Raw genomic sequence first — 24,921 nt, 5'->3', positions numbered from 1 at the left:
TGCTAAAGTCGTGAGGCGGAGTAGTTGGTTGCTGAATCTCGCACCCATGTTTGGAGCGCGGATTTGAAAAATAATTCAACAGAAGTAAACCAGTAGACTGGAGTAGTACTGGACATCAAGTGAATTTATTGCGAAGTTACTCACAAACATAGAACATATAGACGGGCAAGAGCAAAGTTCTTGCCTTTAAAGTTGTCACCCGCCCAAGATGAAAACAAAGTAGGCGATTTATTCGACAACACTGTCTCCTGTTGTTAGCGGGATACGGATCATACCTTGCTTATACGGGCGTCTCTTGTTTCTGCTCTGCCTGTTCGCTTTTTTCTGCGCCGTCTAGTTCCTTGCATGGGTCATTTTTCTTGCTTTCCCACACGTCGTACAAGTTCGCGCATGAAGTTGAATTCTCTAAACACTGACTCTTTTCAATCTCTTCGCCTGCTATTGGACTCCACAGCATGCATAGCGTGTTTCCTGTAAGCGAAACCAATAAGAGTTAAGATACAGGTAGATGTCGCATTTATGATTCCAAAATAATTTTTACGTTATTATGAAAAGGTATGAAAAATACCTCCTATAATGGCCTCACTCGAATCAAGTACTGTAATCATTTGAATTGTGGTACAATGCAGTATGCTGGCATCTACATTAAAAAATATTCTACAACTGGCAGCCCAACACTATTGTAGACGTAACAAAAAACATCTGCAAGAAAAAGACTGATCTTCATATTAGCCCGTGTCTCTAAATTTAGCTTTGTTCACGCAACTGCCAAACAGTGGTCTTCAGACAAATATCGACCGTGAGGACCAGCAGAACTTTTGATGACAACACCTGCAGGCTCTCTTCTGTTAGCACGTCAGCTCATGCAGACGCCATCAATCCGTTGTGGTCGCAAGGTGATTTTGTCGTATTGATTTTTGCTCCATTGCAGCGTTCTTGTCATGCCTTCTTCAGCGTTTCTTCCTTGCCTTTGCGTTGTCACTATACCCGCCGTCTTAATGCCATTGTAGCTTCTTCATCTTCGTAATTCCTTCATCGTCATGTGTGCCATCTTTATGATAGAGCTAACATGGTCACGTTCAGCGGGATGGCTCCCAATGAAAATGTCCATCTGGGTTGTGAGGTCCCTATGTGCAAGCGGTCTCTAAGCAACAACACCGTTTTTCGCAAGCACCAGTGACCCCTTCGTCTAAACCAATTGCTACAGTGTGCGGGTACCCCAGTTTTTTTTTTTTTTTCATTTAGATGTTCTGTAGGCCCCAAACTTTGACAGTCAAAAAAATTGTCGAGCTTCTATTTAAGTGTTCACGAGCGCTTTTCGTGCTATGATCCATACGTTCTATTTTAAGGGGTCTTCAGAAATTATAGGCAAGATGTCTTTACTGAAGATAGCACTTACAATAAATAGAGAGTGTGAATCACGCATTTCGGTGTCAGTTTTTATTTATTTAGAAGGAAGTAAACAGAAATAACGAAGTATACAGAAGGGAGTCCCTTAGCATGTAGCTGAAAGGAATTCCATGTGGTGTTTATTGGGAAATTTGAAAAAAGAAAAAAAAGCCGTGGGCATCTGACGCACAGATTGCCATAAAAATGGTAACCTCAACTGTGAGTTTTCAGTAGCTCTAATAATGATATCTAGATTATCCTGTACAAAAGAGGACAGCTAGGTGCAGAACAAAAATTCTATTATCTCTGAGTTACTTCGGCTTTCACTGAAGTCCCAATAATTCTGATAATCAAGACGTAGATTCTAACGCTTCAAACCACTAGGCACGCGCTAAAAGCTTTCGTTCAATTACTTTGTTGCCGGAACGCGTAATAATCATTATTTTGCTATGGGCAAACTCGCTTTCCTGTGGCGACACCCCAGAGCTAAAGTTTTGTAGCAATCGCGCGCGATCGACGACAACGCATGCCGCACAACAAAGGACAAATGCACACCGATTTGACAAAATAGGGAAAATTTTGCGTAGTACGCGTACTCTTTGCGTAGTACGCGTACTGTCGGTAGCTTCGTAAGCGCGGTGCTTTCAAGTTTCGTTCGCGTTGAAGCAAGAGATACACGAAGGTCAATTCGCTTACTGCTCCCACGATTTCTCACTCCAGTATTTTGACAGCGAGTTTTCGTGCTTATCGTGCAAGATGTGTTCATGTTTACCTGTGCGCCCGCGGCAAAGCGCTTGCTAATTTAGCTAAATCACGTTGGCGGTCTAGTTGATTTGAATCCATAATAGAATGGGGAAATACGACTGAACGAAGACGTAGAAATAGACAGACAGAGGCAGCGCTTCATTAGATAGCTGTACGAAGTAAGGATAGTAGTGTTATCAATTCTATAAACTAGTAAACGTGTACTCACTAACTTAATTAACAATCATATAATGTGTAAGTGCGACTGAACGAGGACCTAGAAAGAAACAGACAGACAGAGACAGCACTGTCTCTATATGTCTGTTTCTTCCTAGGTCCTCGTTCAGTCGCGCCTCGCATTATATCATTGCTAATTAAGTTAGTGAGTAAACGTTTACTAGTTTAAGGAATTGATAAAACTACTATTCGTACTTCTTACAGCTATCTAATAATTTGTTATCGCAATCTCTTCTTCGTCTTTCGGGCGGAACTGCGATGTTTAAAGCCAAGCTTTCTTTGCTGTCTCCGCCGCCGCCGCAGCCGCCGCCGTGGCGCTGTCACAACAACGTAAAAGGCATGCTGGCCGTGTTTTGTTTTATGACATTTCACGGCTTTCGACGCCGGAATTTCTGCGACACGGTGCTCTTAACGCTATCGCGTTAGTGCATGACGTGTGACGCAAAGGAAAGACGACCCGAGAAGCTCGTGTCAACATTTACGCCACGTCGCATGTGCATATTACCCTCTAGATACCGTAACTAGGCGTGGCAACCTACAAATGCAGTGCAGGTCAGGCCGCGTTTGTCTCCGTGCTCACACGCAAAAGCAACGACAGTAGAGGATGAAGTGGGGAGCATGTTACCGAGGGATTAGACGAAGAGAGGAGGCAGTTCTGTGAGCTACAACGCTAAATCCCAGAATGGGGCCGTAGCGTGCATTTAGTGCCGAGGAGACGAATGCTCACATGAAGCGTCGAGCGTGGCATGAAAACAACACAAGCAGAGAAGGCAAGGAAACATTTCAGATCAGGTCACGACTGCCATAAGCGGTTAGTATATCAACGCCAGAAAACATTAATTAATGCAGACAGCAGACAGACTCCCTTACATCGATTCCCACTGTGAGTGGGACCTGCATATATTTTTGTTGCGCTTTTAACATTTCAGTCTGAGAAGACTTAACTTAAAAGGCAGGCGTTGTCGGTTTTTTTCTTTCATGATATTTATTTGTGGGCTCTTATTCCCAAAATTCCAAGGAATTACTTTGTAAAGGATGCAAGGGAAAGTACGAGCAACTTTAGTGATACAATAACAACTTTAGTGCCGTATAGAATGCTTCGCAGCCTCAGCAAACACCGCTGATTTCGGTAGCTGACCAGCTACGCTTGCGCGTAAAAACCCATCCCGCGATGACTGTCGACGGTGTTGCATTTCGCGTCGAATCAATGTAGCAATGCAACCTACTACCACCGTCGAAATATGTATGCGGCATGAAGTGAAGCGGGACTTCCCTATCGCGCTTCTCTAATAGAACGCATGTAGGTTGCCTATACCCTAAAACACACAGCGCCATCTTGCCGTGAAGCCAGCGTCTAACCTCCGAAATGCAGAACGCGCCAGTCCTTGTGAACGCTGAGAAACGCGTAGTGCGAAAACTGGGCTGCTCTCTCGCGCTTCCGATCGATGGTTGCATGGATGGATGAATGCTATGAGCGTCCCTTTGGAACAGGGCGATGGCTTGCCCCACCACGTTCTTGTTATTTTATTGCCTTATGGCCTACCTACGTTAAAATGAAAAGAAGAAAGGAAACAAAACCCACTATGAATTTCCATAAACTTTCTGAACGTTATTGGGAACTTTGTCTTTGCACGCATGCGTTGTTTGTCGTTTCTCTACTTTTCATCCACCAATCTTCCAATCGCCGCTTACTAATCTCTATTGCGGACATGTTTACTTCCCAACTCCTCTCGCTGAACGCAAGGGCTTCAAGGAGGCCAGAGATGCCTAAATCGACCGCTGAGCAGATCTCTTCACATTCTAATAAAACATGGCCCATTGCTTCCCTAGGTCTACCGTAGAAAGAACATGCCTCGTCTTCCTTCTCATTTCTCGCTTTATAAGTGCATGTTCTAAGGCATCCTGATCTTGCTTCGAAAAGTATTGAGCTTCCCTTTGAGTTATCGTAAATCGTTTCTTTCCTGATTTCGTTTTTTTCTTCCTTTTAAGTAGTTACTCATAGCAGGTTTCTTTTCCATTGCCGCTGCCGATGAGGTTATCTCAGCGTCTCTGACTTTCCGCTTGACGTTCATTGTTGCCGTGTCACTCACCATACATGTCGCATACTTGCTGGTAAGCATCCTAGTTCTTTTCCTCTCCTGTGAATCAGCGTTTTTCCCTTACAACTACCTGAGACCTCTCCCAGCCTATTTACTTTCTTTAATATTGCTCAGTCACTCTTCATAATTAATTTTACCGTGAGCTTCTGCCACTTCAACGCTTGTCCAACGCATGTAGCAACCCTGCATAGCTTCATTTGTAGTCTTCCTTTGAGCGCCCAATGCGAGGCGTCCACTGACCTTTGGTTGCCATCGAGTCCTGATTGTACCCCTGAGTTCATGCCTCTTTCTGGACACGCAGCGCCATTTAATGGTGCTGTTGAAATGTCATCCCGTATCCCCCTCCCCTTCCCGAAACGAGAAGCTGGGTGCTCCGATGCCTACGAACGCTCAGGCTTGATCCCTTGCTTGTCGGACACCGAGTGACTCATGCTTTCTGTCCCAAGTTGTGCTAGGCGTACATTGAAGGGCGGCACACCGCTAGTTCATTCATAGCGCCGCTTACACAGCATTGGCGTGAAAGGCGTTCATTCATAACTGGCACATGACCAGTGCATTTATGGCACACCTTATTAAAGCTTCGGATAGCTGTCCTTGAGGAACGCTTGTAATATGGGTTCAATTACACCCAGTATGGGAGACATTTAGAGCATATTTTTCGTCCGTGTAGAGTGGCACATTAGAAATGACGCTTACCGAGTTGCCCAAGCTTGCGTCAAACACTCACTGAAGTTCGACGCACACCTTCGGGCCCATAACCAATGGCCGCAGTTGGCATCAAAGCTGTTATTTAGAGGCTAATGCAAACCGAATGGTACATGCCCAGTGCTTCTAGTCTGCGTCAAGGAGTTTGAATGAACACCGGTAGCCACCCGGTTCGGCATATACCGTGAGTCATGACTTTGTTGTCGTGTAACAGATGTTCTTTGTCAGTATAGCTAGCCCCAGAAAAGTACGCTAACTACCGTAGGAGAGCTAACACATTAAATGAAGTATAATCACGTCAGAGATGTCACAAGGTAACTGTGCGTGTGTATGCGTAATGCGCGTACCTTGGTCTGGTGTGAAAATGTGGAAAATGCTCCAGACAAAAAATTTCTTTACTGGCGCCATGCAAAGTCAATGCTCGCCGATGCCTTTAAAAGTTATAAATCTCAGTATGGATAATGCGACAGCGTGGGCCGTGTGATAGTCATAGGTCATGGTTTAGCACATGCACTGGATTTGGAGTCGATGCCGAGATGGCTCAACAGAAGGTATTGTGAAAGTTGCATTTGCAGTAGTTACACAGCAGCGTGGAAACTGGTTGCAACTACCCGGGCAACTCTTGAGAAAATTTTATCTTGAGCAATATGGCTTATTGCCTTAAACCCGCTCCTCATATTGGCCAATCTACGATAATCGCTTTGCATCTTAAGGTCGGGTTCAAAATGCCCTCTAACCACAGGTCGCCATTTTCTTCCCAAGGCTTGTATCCTCGCATGCGTTGTTTATGGGCTCCATGACCTGGCCTTCATGACGCCGTCCTCGTGGTATGTGGTTGCGCTTCATGCCCCACCTCAAGGTCGCTATAAACAATGCCGCCGTTACCGCAACAGGCGCCTCTGTTGTAAGCAATATTTTCGGCTGTGGGCTTTTGCGGCCCACCAACCAATGACGAACCGGTATGCGATGCATAGTGACCAGGACGCCTGCGCTCACGAAGAGTTGCAATTCATGATTTCGATCACCGCAAGATGCACAAGGGTCTTGCGCTATCAAAACAGACGCACATTCTACAGGATAAATCTCACTCATGTGCAAAATAAGGTGACCATCAATGTTCATGTTTTTAGCACTGCTCAAACCTTTGCATACAAAAAGATCGGCCCGTTTAGTACACAGGACAGCCAATAATTGCAGCTCGCCATATAAGTCACAGCCCATGTCCAAACACACTTGAGGTACTCCATTACGCAGTCGGTATTATCATGCAGATATACTTCAACGGACTACACAGGCACGTTAAATTTTCCAGGTGGTTTGTTCTGTGCATAAAGCTCACACAGTCCTTGTTATAATTAACAAAAAGTATTTCTAGAAGGCTGTGAACTAAGGAATGTCCCTTCATTTCAGATTTGTTTACGCCGGGGAGGCTTTCTATGCAACAATGCTAAACAACCGCGTAGTTGAACCTAAAACGACGAAATGCGGCCGTCTAATGAATAAAAAGGAGACGAAATAGCGCACGATAACTTTTGAGTTGAACATAACAGAAACGAAGTGAGGCAATTTAATGAAGAAAGGAAACAAAAAACCGCAAGCTAACTGTTAAATCAGTCAATCAATAAATCAACCAATCAAAACTTTACTTCATCTCTCAACAAAGGGTGAAAGGGGGTGGTGGGAAAAAGCTGTTGTATGGTGTATTGTCAAGAGAGGCACTAATTTGTAATACTTGATGAAAGCTTTCAGTGTGGAGCGCACTTTGTGGAGCTGAAAGAAAGAGCCAATGAAGAGATTTGGCACTTGACTTTTTGCGCTGGGGTTCTCGAGCGTAAGCGCAAGCCAGTTATCGCCCAAAATTGCACTTATCACACATTTATTTCATTTTGAGGGACTTATGCGTACATCAGGTCTGATAATTCCTTTTTTTGTTGAACATAATTGAAGCAGGATTGTAGGATATCGGGTCGCTGTTAGTGACAAAGTTTCTGTTTTATGTCTTACGCAAACGTGAGCGTGCTCGTGTGCACCGCAGCTGGTAATCTTGTTATGCGCACATATAACGTGATCTCACAGACATTGCCGCCTGATATTCAATTTAGTTTCTTTTCTTAATAGTGTAAGTTGGGAGAGAATTTATGGCAGTTACATAGAGTTCTTTCCATTTATTTACATCATTTTCTTAAACATGCGTCTGCTACTCACCATCTTCTTGCAGACCAAATCCTACAAGCAAGCAGTCATTCGCTACACCTAAAACACGGTATTTTTTTGGCAAATTGAATGGCGGGTCATCTGTGTTCGATGCGCTGTCCACTAGAACATAAAGAAAGAAAGTTGTAGTTCCAGAACCAAGGAATTCTAAAACTGCGTACAGAAAGAAGGGTAGCTGCATCTAAGAAAAATTTGGCGCACAGTGCTTGACGACTTCCACTCTTTCTTGAAGAAAGAGTGGAACTGTTCAAATTTATATATGCGACTTACTTTCAAGAATGCCAGGAATATCATTGTAAAGTATTTTGCTATTTCATGTTAATAAGGCGGTGAGTAACGTCTGATAGCTGATCATAGTAAAAAAAATCGGCCTGCAGGCTTCAGCAATTAATTCCACTGATCTTATTTTCTGGAACAGCAGGTGCGGACAGCGTACAATATATGCGCTTTTATGAGGAAGAACTTATATACTGCAAACACAGTCCGTCCTCTTAAGCTACATCGTTGCCTTTGGTGTACAAGTTCCTTTAACGGGGGGAAAATAAGCCCCACAATAAAAAAAAAAAGAAAAACATGAGACGCGCAGGAGCTTACGTGTGTCATATGTTTCTCTTTGGTGTGTGTTTTATTTGAGTGAAAGAATAGGAAGTACACCACAAGAACTTCTCAGTAATAATTATTTTTACGTTTTGTTGCCTTCAAATGACAGACTTGACGCTGTGTCTCTTGGAGTCGTTGTGACGCGGTAGATTTCCGACAACCAGCTAAGCCAAAAGACTTCGAATGCCCCTATCACTCGTGCGCATTTTTTTTTTCGGCCACGTACTAGGCAGAATATCAGGCCTTACTCGGGACACTCTTCAGAATAATAGACGTTTCTTTCTCTCTCCCTTTCTCTCTCTGCCACTTATCCCTAGGGTGAAAGTGATGGCAAGGAGTCAGGATATGTTATCGATGAATACGGTGTCATTTTTCTTAAAAGCAAAGGCGGGGAAATTCAGCCGAATTTTGAGAGTATAGATTCTATACATTAAACAAACTTTAAATCGGCTTTTCTAGGACAGGCCGCTTCACATTTTTCATAGCCGCCTACCAACTGTAGTATACGCAGGCCTTTTCTTTTTTTATTCTGACAAAAGTTGAGCTGAGTGACTAGTCGACTAGCTAACAGGTTAGAAATGCAAGCAAGATACTTTTCGTTTTCTAATAAGCACCTCAGTTCACACAGGCCAGTGCGCTTTAGGATTTGCGGGGTGCCCCACTTTCGAGTATGGATCACAACGAAAGCACATTTATGGCGGTGGGTGCACAGTTCGTAAGCCTGAGTCGTGGTAGATAAAGGTTGGTTCGAAGCCTTTTAAGCCCTTTAGTAGACTCGCGCATTCCAGGCACACATGAACAAAGCCCTATTTTAGCCATTGATCATGATATTGTATTTAATGGCACTTGAGCAAGCGACTTGTACCCCATAAAACCCATCTCTCAGGAGCGTGTCAGTTGACCTGCGGGCAGTTTAGTGCCCGCAGTCATGTGTCACTTCTCACGATTTTCAAGCTTAAATTATCGCATACATTCTTTGGTGAGCCCAAGAGTTCTGTTTTTTTATGGCTATTACGTAGTCAACTGGAATCTCATAATACAATTTCGCCGACCATTACGATACTCCATAATGCGAAATTTCAGCGCCGCTGCATACATGTGGTTGATATTGCGATTTATTGGCAGGTGCGGAAATTCGGCCTCGTGCGGCATGTTGCAAATGGAGCGAAGTATGGCGTGACTGCCTCGCTAATCTTCAGATCGCGAGAGCCAGCGCTTGGCTGACGCGTGGGCGCGATTCGCAGCAGCCGCCGCCGGCAGACCTCCCAGCCGACAAGCGCTACTCTGGCACCATCTCGTAGCCATCGTCACCGCACTACGCTTTTTAGAGCCCAGCTCTTAAGGCCCAACCAGTGGCACGCGTCGGCAGGCGTCTGCGCGCGCAGGCACGCGCCAATGCGTCAAAATTGTCCGTTGCGAATAGGCTGATGCCTCCCGATGCGTGGAGATTTGGCAAACTGCCGATGTTGATTATGGGCGACGCGTCGCCGGCGTGCACCAACTAGAGGCGGCGACGCCTCTCGCTGCTACGCCTACGATGGCCTCCGATGCGAAAACGCCAGGACCAACGACCTTTCCAGTTTTTTGGGTGCATGACACGCGGGACAGTATTCCTAAAAGACAGTGTCTTGATACTAGACCAACAACGACATGACCGACGATTGTGGGCGTTAGAAGTGCGAGGAGAATTTCTGCCCGTTCCGAACGACTCTTAGAAATCGAACCTGCCGACTGTCATTGTACCGGTCTGAATGCGATCGTTTTCTAAAGCATCTCACCAATTCATAATCCAGAAAAGACTATGCTTTTTATGTATATCTTGTTGTACTCTAAACAAGTGCGAACGTGCTTCCGAACTCCGCAGTCTGGATAATGAGCACTCGCCTACCGCCGGTGTTGTTTACGTTACTCCTAGCCTTAGTGCGTCCGTCGAGTTCGTGGTTGGTGAATGAATCAGCCAAGCTGGGAAGCTCTGTCGAAGGAAATGAATTTTTTACTTCCATTTGGCGCTGCAGCGATTTAAAATATAGCATTCCTGACTTCGTTTGGTGTATGGTGTGTCATGTGGTGAATGAACTGTGTGGAACTTAGGGTGGTGAACGGCGGCGTGTTTCGTGTGTGTATTAAGTGGTCTTAGGTGACTCAAGTTCAATGGCCGAGCTATGCGCTTTTTCGAGCGGCAGAGATCACTTTCGACAGCTAAAGACGCTATAGTAGCCGCACAATGTGCAGTACATCTTCAGCGATGCCGTTCATTTCACCTGGCAGTGTGCTCTTCAATTCGGCAGATGAAATCCGGTTCAGTGCAAGGTCACAGTACTCCTTCATTCACTCTTACATTGGCAGGTGTGGTATGGGCTTGTTATGGATAAATTTCTCGTGCAGCTCTCCAGAACGCTGACGCACTGAAGGAAACATGACAGCGCTGATATGTTTGAGTCTGTCTGTCCTTATACTTGAACACTGCAATAAGAAATGATGTACTTGCAATATGTCTTCAACTTATGATGAATGTATGGTCTTCAATATTTTCCATCAGGTTCAGAACGGTACTTTGACTGTAAGATGTATAGTTCATGCTCACCAAAGTTATGACTTGGTTGGTTGAAATGCTCGGCATCGGCTTTGGGAAGCATTGTAGCTGTGTCCGCACGATGTTCGTTTAGTCTCACGTTCATTGTTTGCCCCGTTTAATTGACATATTGTTTCTTATAGAAGGAACATTAAATCATATAAATGACATCGGCACTTCTACAAGTACAGCTAGTTTTCACTTCGTGTGTATAAGTATTTGCACTTCTCTTTGGTTCTCCCTGCAGGTTTTGCACTTGTGGCGACAACATGCTTTCATTACGGGGGAATGATGTTCCCTGATTTTTGTGCGCACTACCACGTCACTACCACAAGGTCGCTTCCTTTCCGCGAGGCTCAGAGCGGTACCGATACGGTGACAGGACTCACCATTCTGGATACCCGGGAGCGCTAGCTTTTGGACGCCAAGAGACACGTGAACGCGGCGAACGAATGATACACAGCCCGGGGCCTCCCGGTAAGCGCTGAAAATTTTCGTTATTTATTTTACCACGCAAGCGTTCAATTTCAGCGCAAATATATCGCGTACCTAGGCACGTTCAAGACGCCGTGTGTGCGAGAGATTCCGGAAACAACACGTTAGGACTACGGAGAATTGATACTATACTGTGTAACCTATGTGCAAAAGGCGCACCAGTCAACGGATCCGTCCGCCTTTCACGTAGGGCCCTCTGGGCCGCACTTTTCGGCGACAAGTTGACCTAGCCGCCTACGGAATTATCTTACCGAGCTAATACGTATGCTGGGTTGCGGTAGTGAGAAGTTCAAATCCCCGCCTTTTTATCGATGATGGTGTATCTGAATATGACATCTTCCAGTGCACTACATCTGCAAGCTGGCACTGCAGTGGCGCCTGGCACTGGCGAAAGATGCCGAGAGCGAGTTGGCCTACACGAATCTAGGTACAACCAAATTAGCAAGACCGACTAAGCTTGAACAAAGACACTCCCTCACCAGAACACGAATTGGCCTCCCTGGTGCAGTATTCGGCCACGACGTCCCCAATGATATCTGCAATTAACTCACGGTACTCAGTCCCCAGCAGCGGCGGATCACCTGTCCAAGGCGGAGGTAAGACCTGCGACGCAGCAGAGGATGCTAAGAATCTCTCGGTCCGGACAGGCCGTCAATGGAAACGGACCTGTCAACCTTTAATTGCCGAACTCTCTCGAGTGAGGCTAGCTGAGCAGTACTCTTTGAGGATGTATCAGGCATTGTTTAGGATATCATTGGCCTTAGTGAGATTAGAAGAACTGGCGAGGCTTATACGTTGCTGAATAACAGCAATGTCCTCTGCTATGGAGGTGTCCCTGATAAGAAGCAATACGGATTAGGATTCTTATTCCATAAAGACATAGCGGGTAACATTGACGAATTTTACAGCATTCATGAGAGGGTACTAGTAGTCGTAATCAAACTTAATAAGAGGTATAGATTAAAGGTAGTACAAGCCTACCCTCCAACATCCAATCACGACGATGACGAAGTTCATAAGTTTTATGACGATGTTGAATAACCGACGAGAAAGTGCGAACTCGGTATACAGTAGTAATGGGGGACTTCAATTTAACGTGGGGAAAAAGCAGGAGGGTGAACAGGAATTGGCAACTACGGCGTCGATTCTAGAAGGGCTAGAGGAGAGGTACTGGTAGAATTCACAGAAATGAATAAGATGAGAATAATGACCACCTTTTTCAGGAAGCGTAGCAAAAGAATGTGGACCTGGAAACCACATTCGGCGCAACCCTTTCGGCGCTTTTCATTTTTAATCAGTTGCTGTGCTGGCCCGGTTGGTTACGCCCCACCAACGACGCCGTGGCCAACGCTCGCCGAAGCAGCGGGTGCCTTAGAGCTGGACTCTAAAACAATTGCTTATCGATAATTCGTTAGCCTCACTGTGAGATGCAACCGAATCTAAGCGTTACGCCCGTAAAATTTCCCATTCAGGTGTTTATTTTCTCTGAATTTTAGTATCAAGACTACCAGTTCTTAAATACAAAGATGCAAATATCTACAGAGGAGGCATGAGTAAAACAAAATAACAAAAATCGAAATCAGTGCTTACGGCGCTCAGCAAGCTTGAGCGTGATTGTTGTCGCACCATCTTCCTCCGAGACATCAAAGTCAACGTCCTGTTGTCTGGAAAATACCACATGCGTAAGTTTTGCCAAGAAGCATGCCGGAGACTTCTAATAAAGTATAATAACACCGCGCAGTAAAGCTGAAGTACTCTCACTTTAAACCTTGACATATATGGCTGGTGAATGTAGTAGATTGCTCTTATCAAGAATAGCAGAGCGCCCGGTATGATGGCTCATTGGCTATGGTTTTGTGCTCTTTAGCCATAACCTGGTTACGCTAGTGAGCCAGACGCTACAAAATATGTTGCTAATAAATCACATGGAGTGAAACCTCAGGTGCCTAGTGGCTTTGGTACTTCTAGTTGTCTCAGCCAATTATACCATCAAGTTAATGACATTAAATATATATATATATAATTTAAATAAAATTAATACAGGAAAGTAAAATTGACTTCATAGGCCTCGCATTTTGTACTCTTGTACTGAATTCTCCGGTTCTACGTTGCAAACCCACGATTTCATTAGATACTTATAGCTCGGTGTATTTACGGGCCAGCGGGCTCAGCGGGCGAGTGGAGACGTCAGCGGAGCTCCGAACAAAACGATGAGTTTTAGCTCAACAATGTCTCGCTCTGACGAGTACAGCGCTTGGTTGTACCTCCCTGTCAAAAAACATTGGAGTTACTGTAACGAAGCACCAGCTCGCGACTAAGCGCTCGCTTGAGGTGTTTGATCTCAGTCATCCACTTCAAATCATCGACAAACGGCCTCCTAGCTGAAGCCTTTCGCAGACTACAAAGGTCATCTTCAGTGCTAACACACCGCGCACGCTGCGCTTGGGAGAGGATATCAGCGACCGAGCGACATGCTCCGTAAAAACGCTGGGCGCCCCAGCGTAGCGCTCATGCGCTGTGGTGTCCACGCTGGCCCGCTAAGCCCGCTGGTGCCGCTGAGCTGTATTCTCTATTGTCAGGCACGCCGTAATGGAGTAATCCAGACTAAATTTGACACCTCGCGGATCATTGAAGTGCTCTCAATGCGTGGGACAAGGGCCAAGGGCCGCAGAGAGTGCCGCCTGCGTCCCACGTCGAGCGTCAACCTTTGTTTCGTCAAACGTTATTTCATACCCGACCACGCATACCCAACCACGCCGGCCGTCCACATTGCGCAAGCAAGTTACTGAAGCAATTGAATTTCTCAAGTTGAAATAGGTCAGAAAAAAATTGTAAAGTACGACTTACAGACAACCTAAAGACATGATAGCTTCGATTGTAATTTGAACATGCGGGAAAACGTAATTCTGTTTCGAGAAAACTTAAAGCACAAAGCCCTTTTCCAGCGTTTCGGTCATCCATAGATCGGTCATGGCCTCCGACGTTTGCGCGCACCGGCACTCGCAAATATCAAAGGCCATCAAGCGGCTTGCCAGGTTCCTTGCAACACCTCCAGATGACGCTCGCCTCCGCCACATCACTGCTCACCAAAGAGGCCGCATTTATACCAGAAAGGTCGCCTTCGCGCATAGCCTTTCCCGCCATTGTTTACCTGTAAACAATAAAGTAACGCAAGCTGCTGCTTCCGAGAAGCGTGAGAAGTGGTCAGGTGCCTTTTAATGCTAACGCGTTCCACTCTTAAAGGCGAAGCTTACACGTTCTCCAAATATGGCACTTCGCTTCCATTCAAATCTGCCCGCAGTGGCCAGGATTTGATCCGGCGACCTCGTCAGCTGCCTGCTCGTAAGACTAAGTTGGTTGTCCGTAGAAGCGCAAGTTTACAAGCTGTTTTGTAATATTCGGGAAAGACAGCTATGCTCTTTTCCAAAAGCCATTTGCCGTACGTGGTACATCAGTCAACTTCCACACCGGCAATGCCACCTTAGGGCACACAAGTATAATCGTCTTATATGTGGAGTCACCTATACTACAGGGGTGTCGGTTGGCTGCTTTTACTTCTACAGAATTTTTCAATGAAACAACAAATGTTAACTATCCGGCCTACATAAAATATGTGCCTCCGAGCAAATAACACTATGAATAATACGAAAGGATCGATATTAGGAAAATGGCGATGTTATACGATTACCATTGAAGCAATGTAGTGACACACCGCACTGCCAAATTATTCACTTTTGTGTAGCCAAATTCTTTAGTTTTATGTTCCCGAAACTTACTTCACTTCTCTGTATCTCAGCACTTGTGGCCGAATGCACGTTTTGGCCCCATTCTGTTCCCTTTGATTCTTTCTCATTTCAAATTTTTCTGTGCACTGTAGCTCACAGCTCAGTTCCTTGTTGCTGAATTTTTAACTTTTTGTATTTCCTTCTCCTTGTTTAAACAGCATCCCAGCCAAGGGTACACACGCGTTCTGAAAGACTAACCAAAAACTTTCATATGTCTAGTACAACATACCGAGTTGAACAAGCTCAATGAACAAACTTGTATTTTCGAGCAAATATCCACTGCCACAGGGCCACTTGTTTGAGTGCCGCATGCTTCCTGTTCTTCTTCATATACAGTAGAACATGCCACTTGTTGATACTAGATGGCTCAAATTGTCGATTCTCATGTTGTCTACTCCAAGACATACTAAATGCCGCATTCTCAGTGGCCTAAGGAGGGTGAAAGGGCTCCAAAGGGCAGTTATAGCTCCAAAGGGGAGAGTCCATCATTCTTTGGAAAGTTGCTAGGGAATCACAAATGCGGAAAGAGATAACGATGAAATGGTAAACGCAATCCGGTGTTACGAAAGCAGTCTACTCACGGTCAAGCGCTACATTTGAAATCTGCCACTAACCACATCGGGGGTCTATTGAAGAGAAGTATTTCGATCCGTGAAGGTAGTTAGTAGATCGTTATCCATCCCCGGAAGAGGGTACACATCATTTTTTGTGATCTCGTTCGGTTGACAGTATTCGACCAAAAATCGCCAGCTGCCATCCTTTCATGTGACCCAGACAACTGGTAATTCCCGAGGACTTGAAGAGGATCGGAGGCCTATTGAAGAGAAGTATTTCAATCCTGAACGCACTCGAGAGCGTTATCAAACTTCGGGGAGGATACACACCCTTTTTCGTGATTTGGTTCAGTTGAGAGTAGTGGACACTAAATCACCAGCTGCAATCCTTCTTTTTGACCAAGACAACCGGCGATGCCCAAGGACTTGTAGAAGATCAGACATTTATTGAAGAGAAGTATTTCGATCCGTGAAAGCAGTCGAGAGCGTTATAAATCTGCGGGGTGGGTACGCATCCATTTTCATGATCTGGTTCAGCTAGTTGACAGTGCTCGAGAAACGATCGCCAGCTGCCATCCTTCTTTTTGACCAAGCCAACCGTGGATGCCCAAGGACTTGAAGAGGATTGTAGGTCTATTAAAGATAAATATTTCGATTCGTGAACGCAGTAAACAGCGTTATCAGTCTGCAGGAATGGTACACATCCTTTTTCGTGATCTGGTTCAGTTGACAGTAGTCGACACAGCATCGCCATCTACGATCCTCCCTTTCGACTAAGACAACCGGCGACACCCAAGAACTGTAAGAGGGCTCAGTTACACTTTTTGTTAGCACTTTGTGGACTTCAGATTGTATTACGTAGCGTTCTGCATGAGCCACCTGGCAAGGTCGTCAGTGGAGAGGACAAGCATCAGCGGTGTCAATATTATGCGTCACAATGGCAGTGTGTCCCAGCGGGTGATCCTCGAACATGTCGCAATAAGACATCAGGATACGACAAAGATCTGCCGCCTGTTCATGAAGCAGGTCTCTAGCAATCATCTTCGAAAATATGCCGGGACCGGACGTAGCGGAGCTGATCGGATAGCAGGTGGCTGCAGACGAGCACGGGCATCTAATACAGTGATGGCGGTATCGACGATGCGAGAAGGGTTGCCAAGATACATGCCTTTCGGGATAAAATTGATGAGAATAGCTACAGCCGCCTGTTGTTACGGCACATCGAATAAGTTTTCGACAGTTTTTAATGAGAGAACAGACCTTTCTTGTACTAAGGTCAGAGCGAAAATGTTACAATTGTGTAAAGAGATGAATCTGGAAGGTGCAATGAGCAGCATAAAAAAAATCACAAGGAATTGTCTAGAAGTATTTTTCCGTGCTGTGCTGAAGACTCACACATAAGGGATGCCATTCAGGGTGACAGTTTCGGAGAGGGACAAAAGGCAGAAATCTGTCGCCTTGTATCTGCAAGAAAAATTTAACTTGCTTGACATCAATCATCCTTTCCTGACAAAACGTTCCGAGGAAGTTTTAAATTTCGCAAGAGCTCATGAAAAACAAGGTTGAAAAGCTGTCTCCATAGATGTTAAATATAATTGTTATTATTTGCCACAATTATAATTATCAACATCTATCGACAGTTGCATCGATGAATATGTTGCCGGTAGGTTTAGTACGGAAGCAAGTACATCTACCGACATTTTTTTTATTCGCTTAGGTTTTATTTATCGTCAGCGTTTATTTATTTATTTATCGTCAGCACGAGCAGGGAGTGGTTCTTGCCTTGCACAAGTGCGAAGTCATCTGCTTTTAACGAAACTACACAGAGACTTGACAGAGCGCCTTCACTAATCTAAGGTTGTAAATGTTTTTAGACATGATGATGATTTTTCAGTTCTTATTTACTGTACACCCGCTTGTTTTACTAATCAATCTGCTCCCTTTTTTACCGCTATTTGTGACTGTCTTAACCCACCAGAAGTGACCTTTGAAATGCCATGTGACGGGAGGATTAGATTCTTTGACACGAAGCTTGCGCTCACTGATAACAAAACCTGCTGGCATTACGAACCTAGGGTGAGCAAACCACTTTTACCATTTCATTCTGCGCATACGAAGCTTGTGAAGAGGGTGGTTGGGAAGATCTGTTTCAGCAAAGCATTGAACAAGTTATGCCAGCACCTTCGAACGGCAAGCCTCACGTTTCAGCGGCGCAGGTTACCCGAGCCACGTACTTGTGTCATTCGCAGAAGGATTGTTTATGAAGGCACAGGAAAGCAGTTCGGAACAGGTGCATGGTGCAAGCACTGACATAAACAAAGTAAGGTTGCTGTCATCCCCTACATACATAGGTTCTTTCACAGATTAAAAACAAAGATTGCAGGAAGGAGCACCATCAACGTTGTCTTTTCTGTGCCTACTAAATTCGTGAGCCTGTGTAGAAACACAAAGTCAGAACGAATCACACGTACTCCCTGCGAGAAGGAACATAAAACCATGTTAATTGATTGCATCACGGGTATAGTATACCGCATTCCTGTCGAGTGTGGACGATCCTACATTGGTCAAACAAGAATATGCATAAATGACAGGTTATAAGAACAAAACAACAATGTACACAGCGTGGTTTCCAACGGCCTTCTTGCCATCCATTGCCAGAGATGAAAATACAAACCAAGATTTAAAGAAGCAGTCATCATAAGTAGAAGCAGGTGTGAGATGACCGGCTTAATAATAGTTGAATATTATTAGTTGAAATAATAGATGATCCGTTAATAATAATACTATTACTAATACTAGTTATAATAGGATATGGTGACACATGCGTCAGTAAGCCTTCCATTTCATTACCCACATCAGAGCGCGATTATCTTTGTTCACGCTGAACGTGCACATGTATACCGATCTGTGTGGCAGAAATGTACTTGCGTGTCGTTCGCAGTTGTTTCTTTATGTTTACCGATATTTTTAACGTGTTATATGACGTTTCGAGGGTGTATATATAGCGATGAAAACTGGAAATAAATCTGTTGTTGAAAGTTAGCGCTTTGTGTGTCAGATGTGCATTTCTGTTGTCCTTGTCGTTCAGCTTTGGGCTATAATAAAATAAGATATTTCGAGATATCTTGCGTACTCATACCAACATCTAAAGCAGTAAGAAATACCTGGTTATCGGCGATAATCACAACAGTCTGAGAAACAGCAACTGTGCGTAGCAGGACAACATTTGCAGTAGGAGTCAGCACATAGTCATCGTCAGGAGCAGATGGGAAGCATGTCGAAGGCGTAAGCATAGCGGGTTGAGGAGGCAACCGTACCAAGTATACAGAACATAAACAATGCTCAACTGATTTTGGAGGACAGCAGTGAATAGGCAGCTCGAGTTGGAGTAGGCCAGCAGCGCAGTCAATCAGTGCTGAATGATCAAAAGTCCAGGCCGAAGATCAAGTCATGGCAACACTGTTCCAGAACTGCAAATACAGCGGACGTGTCGAAACGAACAACAGTAATCCGGACGGTGCACATGCCAAGGATAATGGGCGTTGCTCCATCAGTGACTCAGGTCGCACGAGATGCTTAAGGTGTCAAGGCTTTCTTCTTGCGGCAACGAAGACGGTTGCTCATCACCGAGATATGAGCTCCTGCATCAACAAGCGCTGGGACAAATACACCGTCAACTTTTTCATCGACTAGATTGCCTTTGGTAGGCAGAGTGAGCAGCTTTGGCGGATACGCCGACAATGCCGCGCCACCTCTACGATCCACATCTGTTAGTTCTGAGAAGGTGTTTGTCCAGGTCGTAATCATGCGGATAAGCAATGAGAGTGGGGTGACTTGGACGATGGGCGACGACTTTGCGGCGAACGGGACAGGTGACTGGTCGGCGACGGTGATCGACGGCGCCATGCGGTCGTTCTGTGCGTGGTGTGCAGGTTCGACTCAGCTTGCGGCTGTATATGACTAAAACCGCCGTCTGGACGAGGGCTGTTCGAGAACGGTATCGAGAACCAGGGGTTGCGATACTATCGGTCGAAGTGACCAACGCGGCGACAACTGAACCAAATAGTTCGGTAATCCGGTGTTCGCCACACTACCATGTTGCGAGAACCTCGAAGGGCCCGTTGATTTTGAGTATGTGCGAGCGTAGGAGGTATTGGTGGGCCGGGAACTGACCACGGTGCCTACTGACTCAAGCCGATATTGACGCGTTCTTGGCACATACAAATAATGCAGATCCTATGCACTGTGCCACTCGATGTAAGCGAATGTTTCTCTGTTGCTTGCTTTGATTAACGATAATTGCCGGTGACGTTGACGGTGAATGTTTGATTTCTTCAACGTTTTGTCCAACACAAGAGCGGTGAGTTGATGTTAAATGGTATCTTGCGTGCACCACTGCTCTTTGTCTGCGCAGACACAAAACACGAAGGGAGAGGTGTTTGCTTGAGGCGTTGTGGTGCGCCATATTTCATAAGCTCTGAGAGGTTTGGGTATTGTCATTGCATCACATGACACATCGCACAGTGGCAGAAACATTAAACTTGAATTAGATTATGCGCCTGTACGTGCGAAAACCACAATTGGATGAGGCAGGCTGTAGTGACGCGCTCATGATTATTTTTGACACCGTGGTGTTGTTTAACGTGTCCTTAAATCAAAGTGCGTGAGCATTTTTTTATTTCGGCCTGTCGAAATGAGGCTGCTTCGGTCAATCAGGCCACCTCGAGCAATGCCATAGCCGCAAAGCTATCGCAGTGGGCACCAAAGTGTTAATTTGACGTGAGAACGCTTTCACTGCGTCGCTTAGACCCTGCGTACCCTTCAGTTATTGTGGCCCTGCTTATGTATGCCCTGTGTGAGTTGACTGCTAGACATACTTGTACGGCTTCATTTTTCAGAAACAGCACAAACGCACCGTAGCGTACCTTAAGGTTAAGTTATTACAGCGTTTCTTTGCCTTCCCGTTAAATTATCCCCAACCCATCCCCCCTAGTCTAAATATCTTTATGCACTCCTCTCGCGGCTGCGTCAGTTCTACTCATTCTCTTCCACCCCTTCCCCTCCCCTCTCCCATTCTATATAGCTTCCCTCTGCACTTGCACGTTGGTAGAAACATAAGCGCTTGCCGGTGGTAACTGATAGTAGAGCTATCGAGAGGCTAAAGTGGCGACGACCAGGGAGCTCGAGAGGCCATTGTTCGCATTCTACGCGTCTCTTTTATTCTCTGCCACGCTCCTTCCATGTATATATATGCTCTGAACCACAACCTGACTCAGTGTGCCGGACAGCAGCGGCCACATCAGCAGCAGTGGGAAAGTTGAAAGAGGCAAAGAAAGCTTTGCTTTAATAGTCTGAACAATGGGAATCATAGGAGCGTACGTATCGTTCACAGGTGGCTACAGCGCTGCGGCGCACATGGTTTCCAGCTCGCAGTGCACGATCTTCGTCAGCTCCTCTGAAGGCTGCTGCTGCTGCGAAGGAGAGTCCTGATGGTCTTCAGAAGACGATGTTGCAGCCGTATCGGGAAGTCGTGCGAATGACATTAACATACGACGGCTTTTCACCTGCTCGAAACGCTTACACTCCGTGATAATGTCATCAGCCGAAGTATAAGTAAATTGATGACGTCCTCAGCGATACCTTTTAAGACATGCCCGACGTTTTCAGACTCCGGCATTAAGCGTCGGCCTTGGAGCAGATTCCTGTCACGTCTTTTATATGGGCGACTTAGGCTTCGGTGGACGTTCAAACTCGTGATGCCAAATCTTTCTTGGCGGCGACCTTACGGCCCAATGGTTTTAGGAAGAGGACTCGCAGATTCTGCTTGCCAGTATCCCAATCAATGAGTTCTTCGTGGTTTGGAAACAACACTCGCGCAGTTCCCGCCAAGTGTAAAAATATGTTCCTTAGCATAACTTTGGGATCCCATTTGATGTCACTGCTCACCCGCTCATGGATCTCCAGCCCGCCGTCGACGTTGGCGCCATTGGTGCCGCAGAATGTTCCTGGTAACGTGTAGTTAGCTTTTCAACTTGCTCATACCCGGCGTATCCTAACATGAAACTTGGAAAAACCGACGAGAAACGGCGGACGTACTTGCACAAAAACTCTTCTGGATTCTTCTAACGCAACTGCAACGAATGTTGCAGGAGGACGTTGGACATACCTTACGGCACAGCGTTAAAAAAAGAAAAAATCTGCAATATTGTAGGCTTCATTTCTATGTTGTAATTTTGGCACGCAGAACATCTTTATTCCCTTCAGTCACCTTGTCACGTTACGGCCTTTGCCGCATGTCAAATGACAGTATGACTAGCAGACGGAAAGAAATAATAGCTAACTCGGATACTGGGTGAGGGTACAACACCCCCGTATTCTTAACCTACATAGGAAATAATAAACACGTGACAATTGATATTACAAACTGAGAAAAACATTTTCTGCATCGGAATCACAGAATCTTATAACGCGAACACATATGACGCGAGACCTGGCTCTATCACTACAAATAGGAAGTGATTTCACCATTGAATGTACATTTTGAGTGCTATCAGCCATGTGACAAGTCCCAGTTTGCACGAAAATGCAGATAGAAGAGCGCATGGGAAATTTACGAAATCATTTTAATGCAGAATATAAAATACATGCGAGCAAACCCGTTTTCACTGATTGCGCATACAAAAGTTATATTCTTATCACGACAGGTATGTTACGTGCTCCATCCATTCACCTTCTCCTCGACAGTGCTATGTCACATAAGCATGTCGCATAATCTAGGTACTTACCGTATTGCCAGTCTATCTTTATCATTCCTGAAAAGAAAAGTGTAATAAAATTTTTTTTCCATAATTATAACCTGCACGAATAGAAAAGATAATGCTTCTATAACATCGCATTTACACTTATCAAGTGCAGATATGTATAGAGTTGTAGAAAGTAGTCTTTGGTTGAAGTGAAATTACTTGTTCTTGCATAAACGACTATCACCATCTCAAGACACCCATAATAAACGTAGTAACATCACTGCACGTTTCCCGCTGAATTGCAATATCGTGATTCGAAAAACGTCAATTATTTTTCAAGAAATTGTAAACTACAGGGTTTAGTGTGAACGGCATACATGTGCCACAAATTAGGTGTATATCATAGCAAGCCAGCAAACACTGACACCAAAGGCAACATAGGGGAAATTACTTCTGCCTAGTAAATGAAATAAAGAAGCGATGTATTAATGCAAAGGAAAGTGGATGACAAAACGACTTGCTGCAGGTGGGGAACGACCGCACAACCTTCGCATTTAAAAGTTGTGATGATCGTTATGGGTGCACTTCGAGCGTCACTTCCTTTTATGGGCACATATTCGCCCAATAAAAGGTTAGTTTCGTGATTCACAGTTATGTTACCTTATTTTTCACCGTCACTACAACGTGACAATATGTGCTACAAGTAGGTTTGCGGCATTTTGCGAAAAGCCTACGCTTACCAATGCTGTATATACCAAAGACTACATTGCGTTTGATCGCTGGTGTTAGTGTAAGAAGATTATATTTAATGCGATTGTGTAGCCTGTTTAGTACACATTAAAGGACCTAGTATGGCGCTTGGTTCCCATCAATCGGTCCCTTCGCACAACAGGGGCGAGCTGCATGTCACGGGAGTATCCGCATTTTTCTTTTTATGCTGGAACTCTGTCTAAGCAACTCTGATATTGTTCAACTGATGGTCCCGAATGTATATATAGTCGCGTACTTGTGTCCGCGGGAGACAAATAATTTCATATCGATTTGTTTTCAGAATAATTTAGTGCCTGCAAACCCACTATCAGAACCAATGTGCCACTGCGGCCCTACTAAAACGTCACGCTGATGTCGCCTTTAAAATTGTCGAAGGAACTGCGAAGGGTCACTTTGGTGGACTTTTCACTCTTGGAAATAGGCTGATTGTGTGTTTATTTGTTGCCAATGAAAAACTCCTTGATATCGTTTCGTGCGGTGATATCGGCAAAGGTGCGCCAATCAGCCACTTAATATTTTGCGATCTGAAAGGGTTCTGGAAGCCCTAACCTCCATGTTGGCTTTGTGGTTATCGTCACGGGATCAAATCCCGGCCGCGGCCGCCGCCGTTCCATGGGGTCTAAATGCAAAAGCGCCCGTGTCCCGTGATTTGGAGACACGCTAAACATCCCCTTGGGGTGAAAATTAATTCAGAGTTCCCCATGGCAGCGTGCCTCATAATCAAATAGCTGCACGTAATACCCATGAATTCATTCATTCTTGACACTTTCAACATTTTCGACATTGCTGCGCCGCGCGCAGATTCGCAGCCAACAGCTAGTGAAAGAAGAAAAGGAGGAGAGTGCCTTGTAAAGCCGCAAAGTTAAGAGGAGCCGAGTACAGACAGAGTGCACACTGCTATACTGGACGCCTTTATTGCTGGTTCAATACTTGACCGCATGAAATCCATTGGTAGGTGGGAGACCCAGGGCTGTTTTCTGTTCTATGGTATCAATGGCTAGGCGTGCAAAATGCATCATCTCGTGAGAAGGTGCATACAAGGGAACGCGGAGCCGTTTTAGAGCGCAGCTCCAACACGCCCGTTCCAGCGGCTAGCGTCGGCGTTGTCCCTCGTAACCGAGCGAACAAACACAGCGAAGGATGAAAGCGAAAGCAGAACGCACTGGGAGAAGAAAGATACCGATAGCGAAGAGAGCCCGAAGAGGAAAGCGGAGGTGGAGGGTATGGCGAAAACGAGAGAAGAGTAGTGCCGCGGAAGGCGGGCCTTGCGGCGACGATGGCTACCACATGACCCCAGAGTACGCCGCGTCGTCTATATGGAAACAAAGCACTGCATCAGCACATCTCTGTCTGTGGCGGCTCCTGTGAATCGCTCCCACGCGTCACCCACGCGGCGCCTCTAGATCTCCCGGTTCGCAAGGCAGTCACGCCAAACATCGCTTCAATTGCAACGTGCTGCACGAAACAGATTGTCCGTGCCAGCAAATATATTGCGAGCTGAAAACACCTCTACAGCTGTGCTTGAATGTCGGAGTACGGAGTATCGTAATTGTCGGTGAAATTCTTACGCGCAAGCGTACATGCCCCGCATGTGAAATCGGCGATATTATGTGCGTCGCCGCGAGGGAAGGGGGCGCCGTGGGAGAAAAGTGGCGAAGAGAATTGCTGGCCGGAGAATGTACTAAGAAGTATGACTACGTTTGCATCCATTCCGTTTGTGCTACAACACCGCAATGTTCGATTTCGGCCTTTGCAGCGTCTCTTCTTTGCATGAGTACCAATCTGTGCTCTGCAAAGGAAGGCCACCAAGAGCAAAGTCTAGGTGGCGTTGAGTGAAAAGGACAAGACGGAAGCATCGTGGAGCAGGAGGGCAGGAGAAGGCACGCTGGGTTGAGCTCCTCTGCTAGTTGCTACAAGTTGTGCCAGGTTTATCTCGTACTCGAGAGGGCGAGCGCCGAGCGAAAAGGATGGAGCAGCGACGTAAGCGGTGACAGGACAAGCGTGAGTCGACCT

General features: G+C 45.6%; 1 protein-coding gene across 1 annotated transcript; it reads right to left on the bottom strand.

Moving 5' to 3' along the window:
* Positions 1-112: 112 nt before the first annotated feature.
* On the bottom strand, positions 113-23,463 carry LOC140212835 (uncharacterized). The gene is made up of 5 exons (XM_072284107.1): positions 23,458-23,463; positions 22,180-22,250; positions 12,646-12,719; positions 7,380-7,490; positions 113-471 (listed from the first exon to the last, which is right to left on the bottom strand). Exons 1-5 carry the CDS (start codon positions 23,461-23,463, stop codon positions 281-283), a joined length of 453 nt encoding a protein of 150 aa, XP_072140208.1. The 3' UTR covers positions 113-280.
* Positions 23,464-24,921: the final 1,458 nt, after the last annotated feature.

The sequence above is a fragment of the Dermacentor andersoni genome, chromosome 8 (assembly GCF_023375885.2).
Source record: "Dermacentor andersoni chromosome 8, qqDerAnde1_hic_scaffold, whole genome shotgun sequence".
Lineage (NCBI taxonomy): Eukaryota > Metazoa > Arthropoda > Arachnida > Ixodida > Ixodidae > Dermacentor > Dermacentor andersoni.
This window is presented reverse-complemented; position numbering and strand designations above follow the sequence as displayed.

Bases quoted from the DNA above. Each gene is read 5' to 3' on its own strand.
- LOC140212835 (XM_072284107.1), bottom strand. The intron at 12,720-22,179 runs GTAAGTACCTAG...GGTATTTTCCAG, and splicing joins AAAGATAGACTGGCAATACG to ACAACAGGACGTTGACTTTG. The intron at 7,491-12,645 runs GTAAGCACTGAT...TTTATGTTCTAG, and splicing joins GCTCAAGCTTGCTGAGCGCC to TGGACAGCGCATCGAACACA.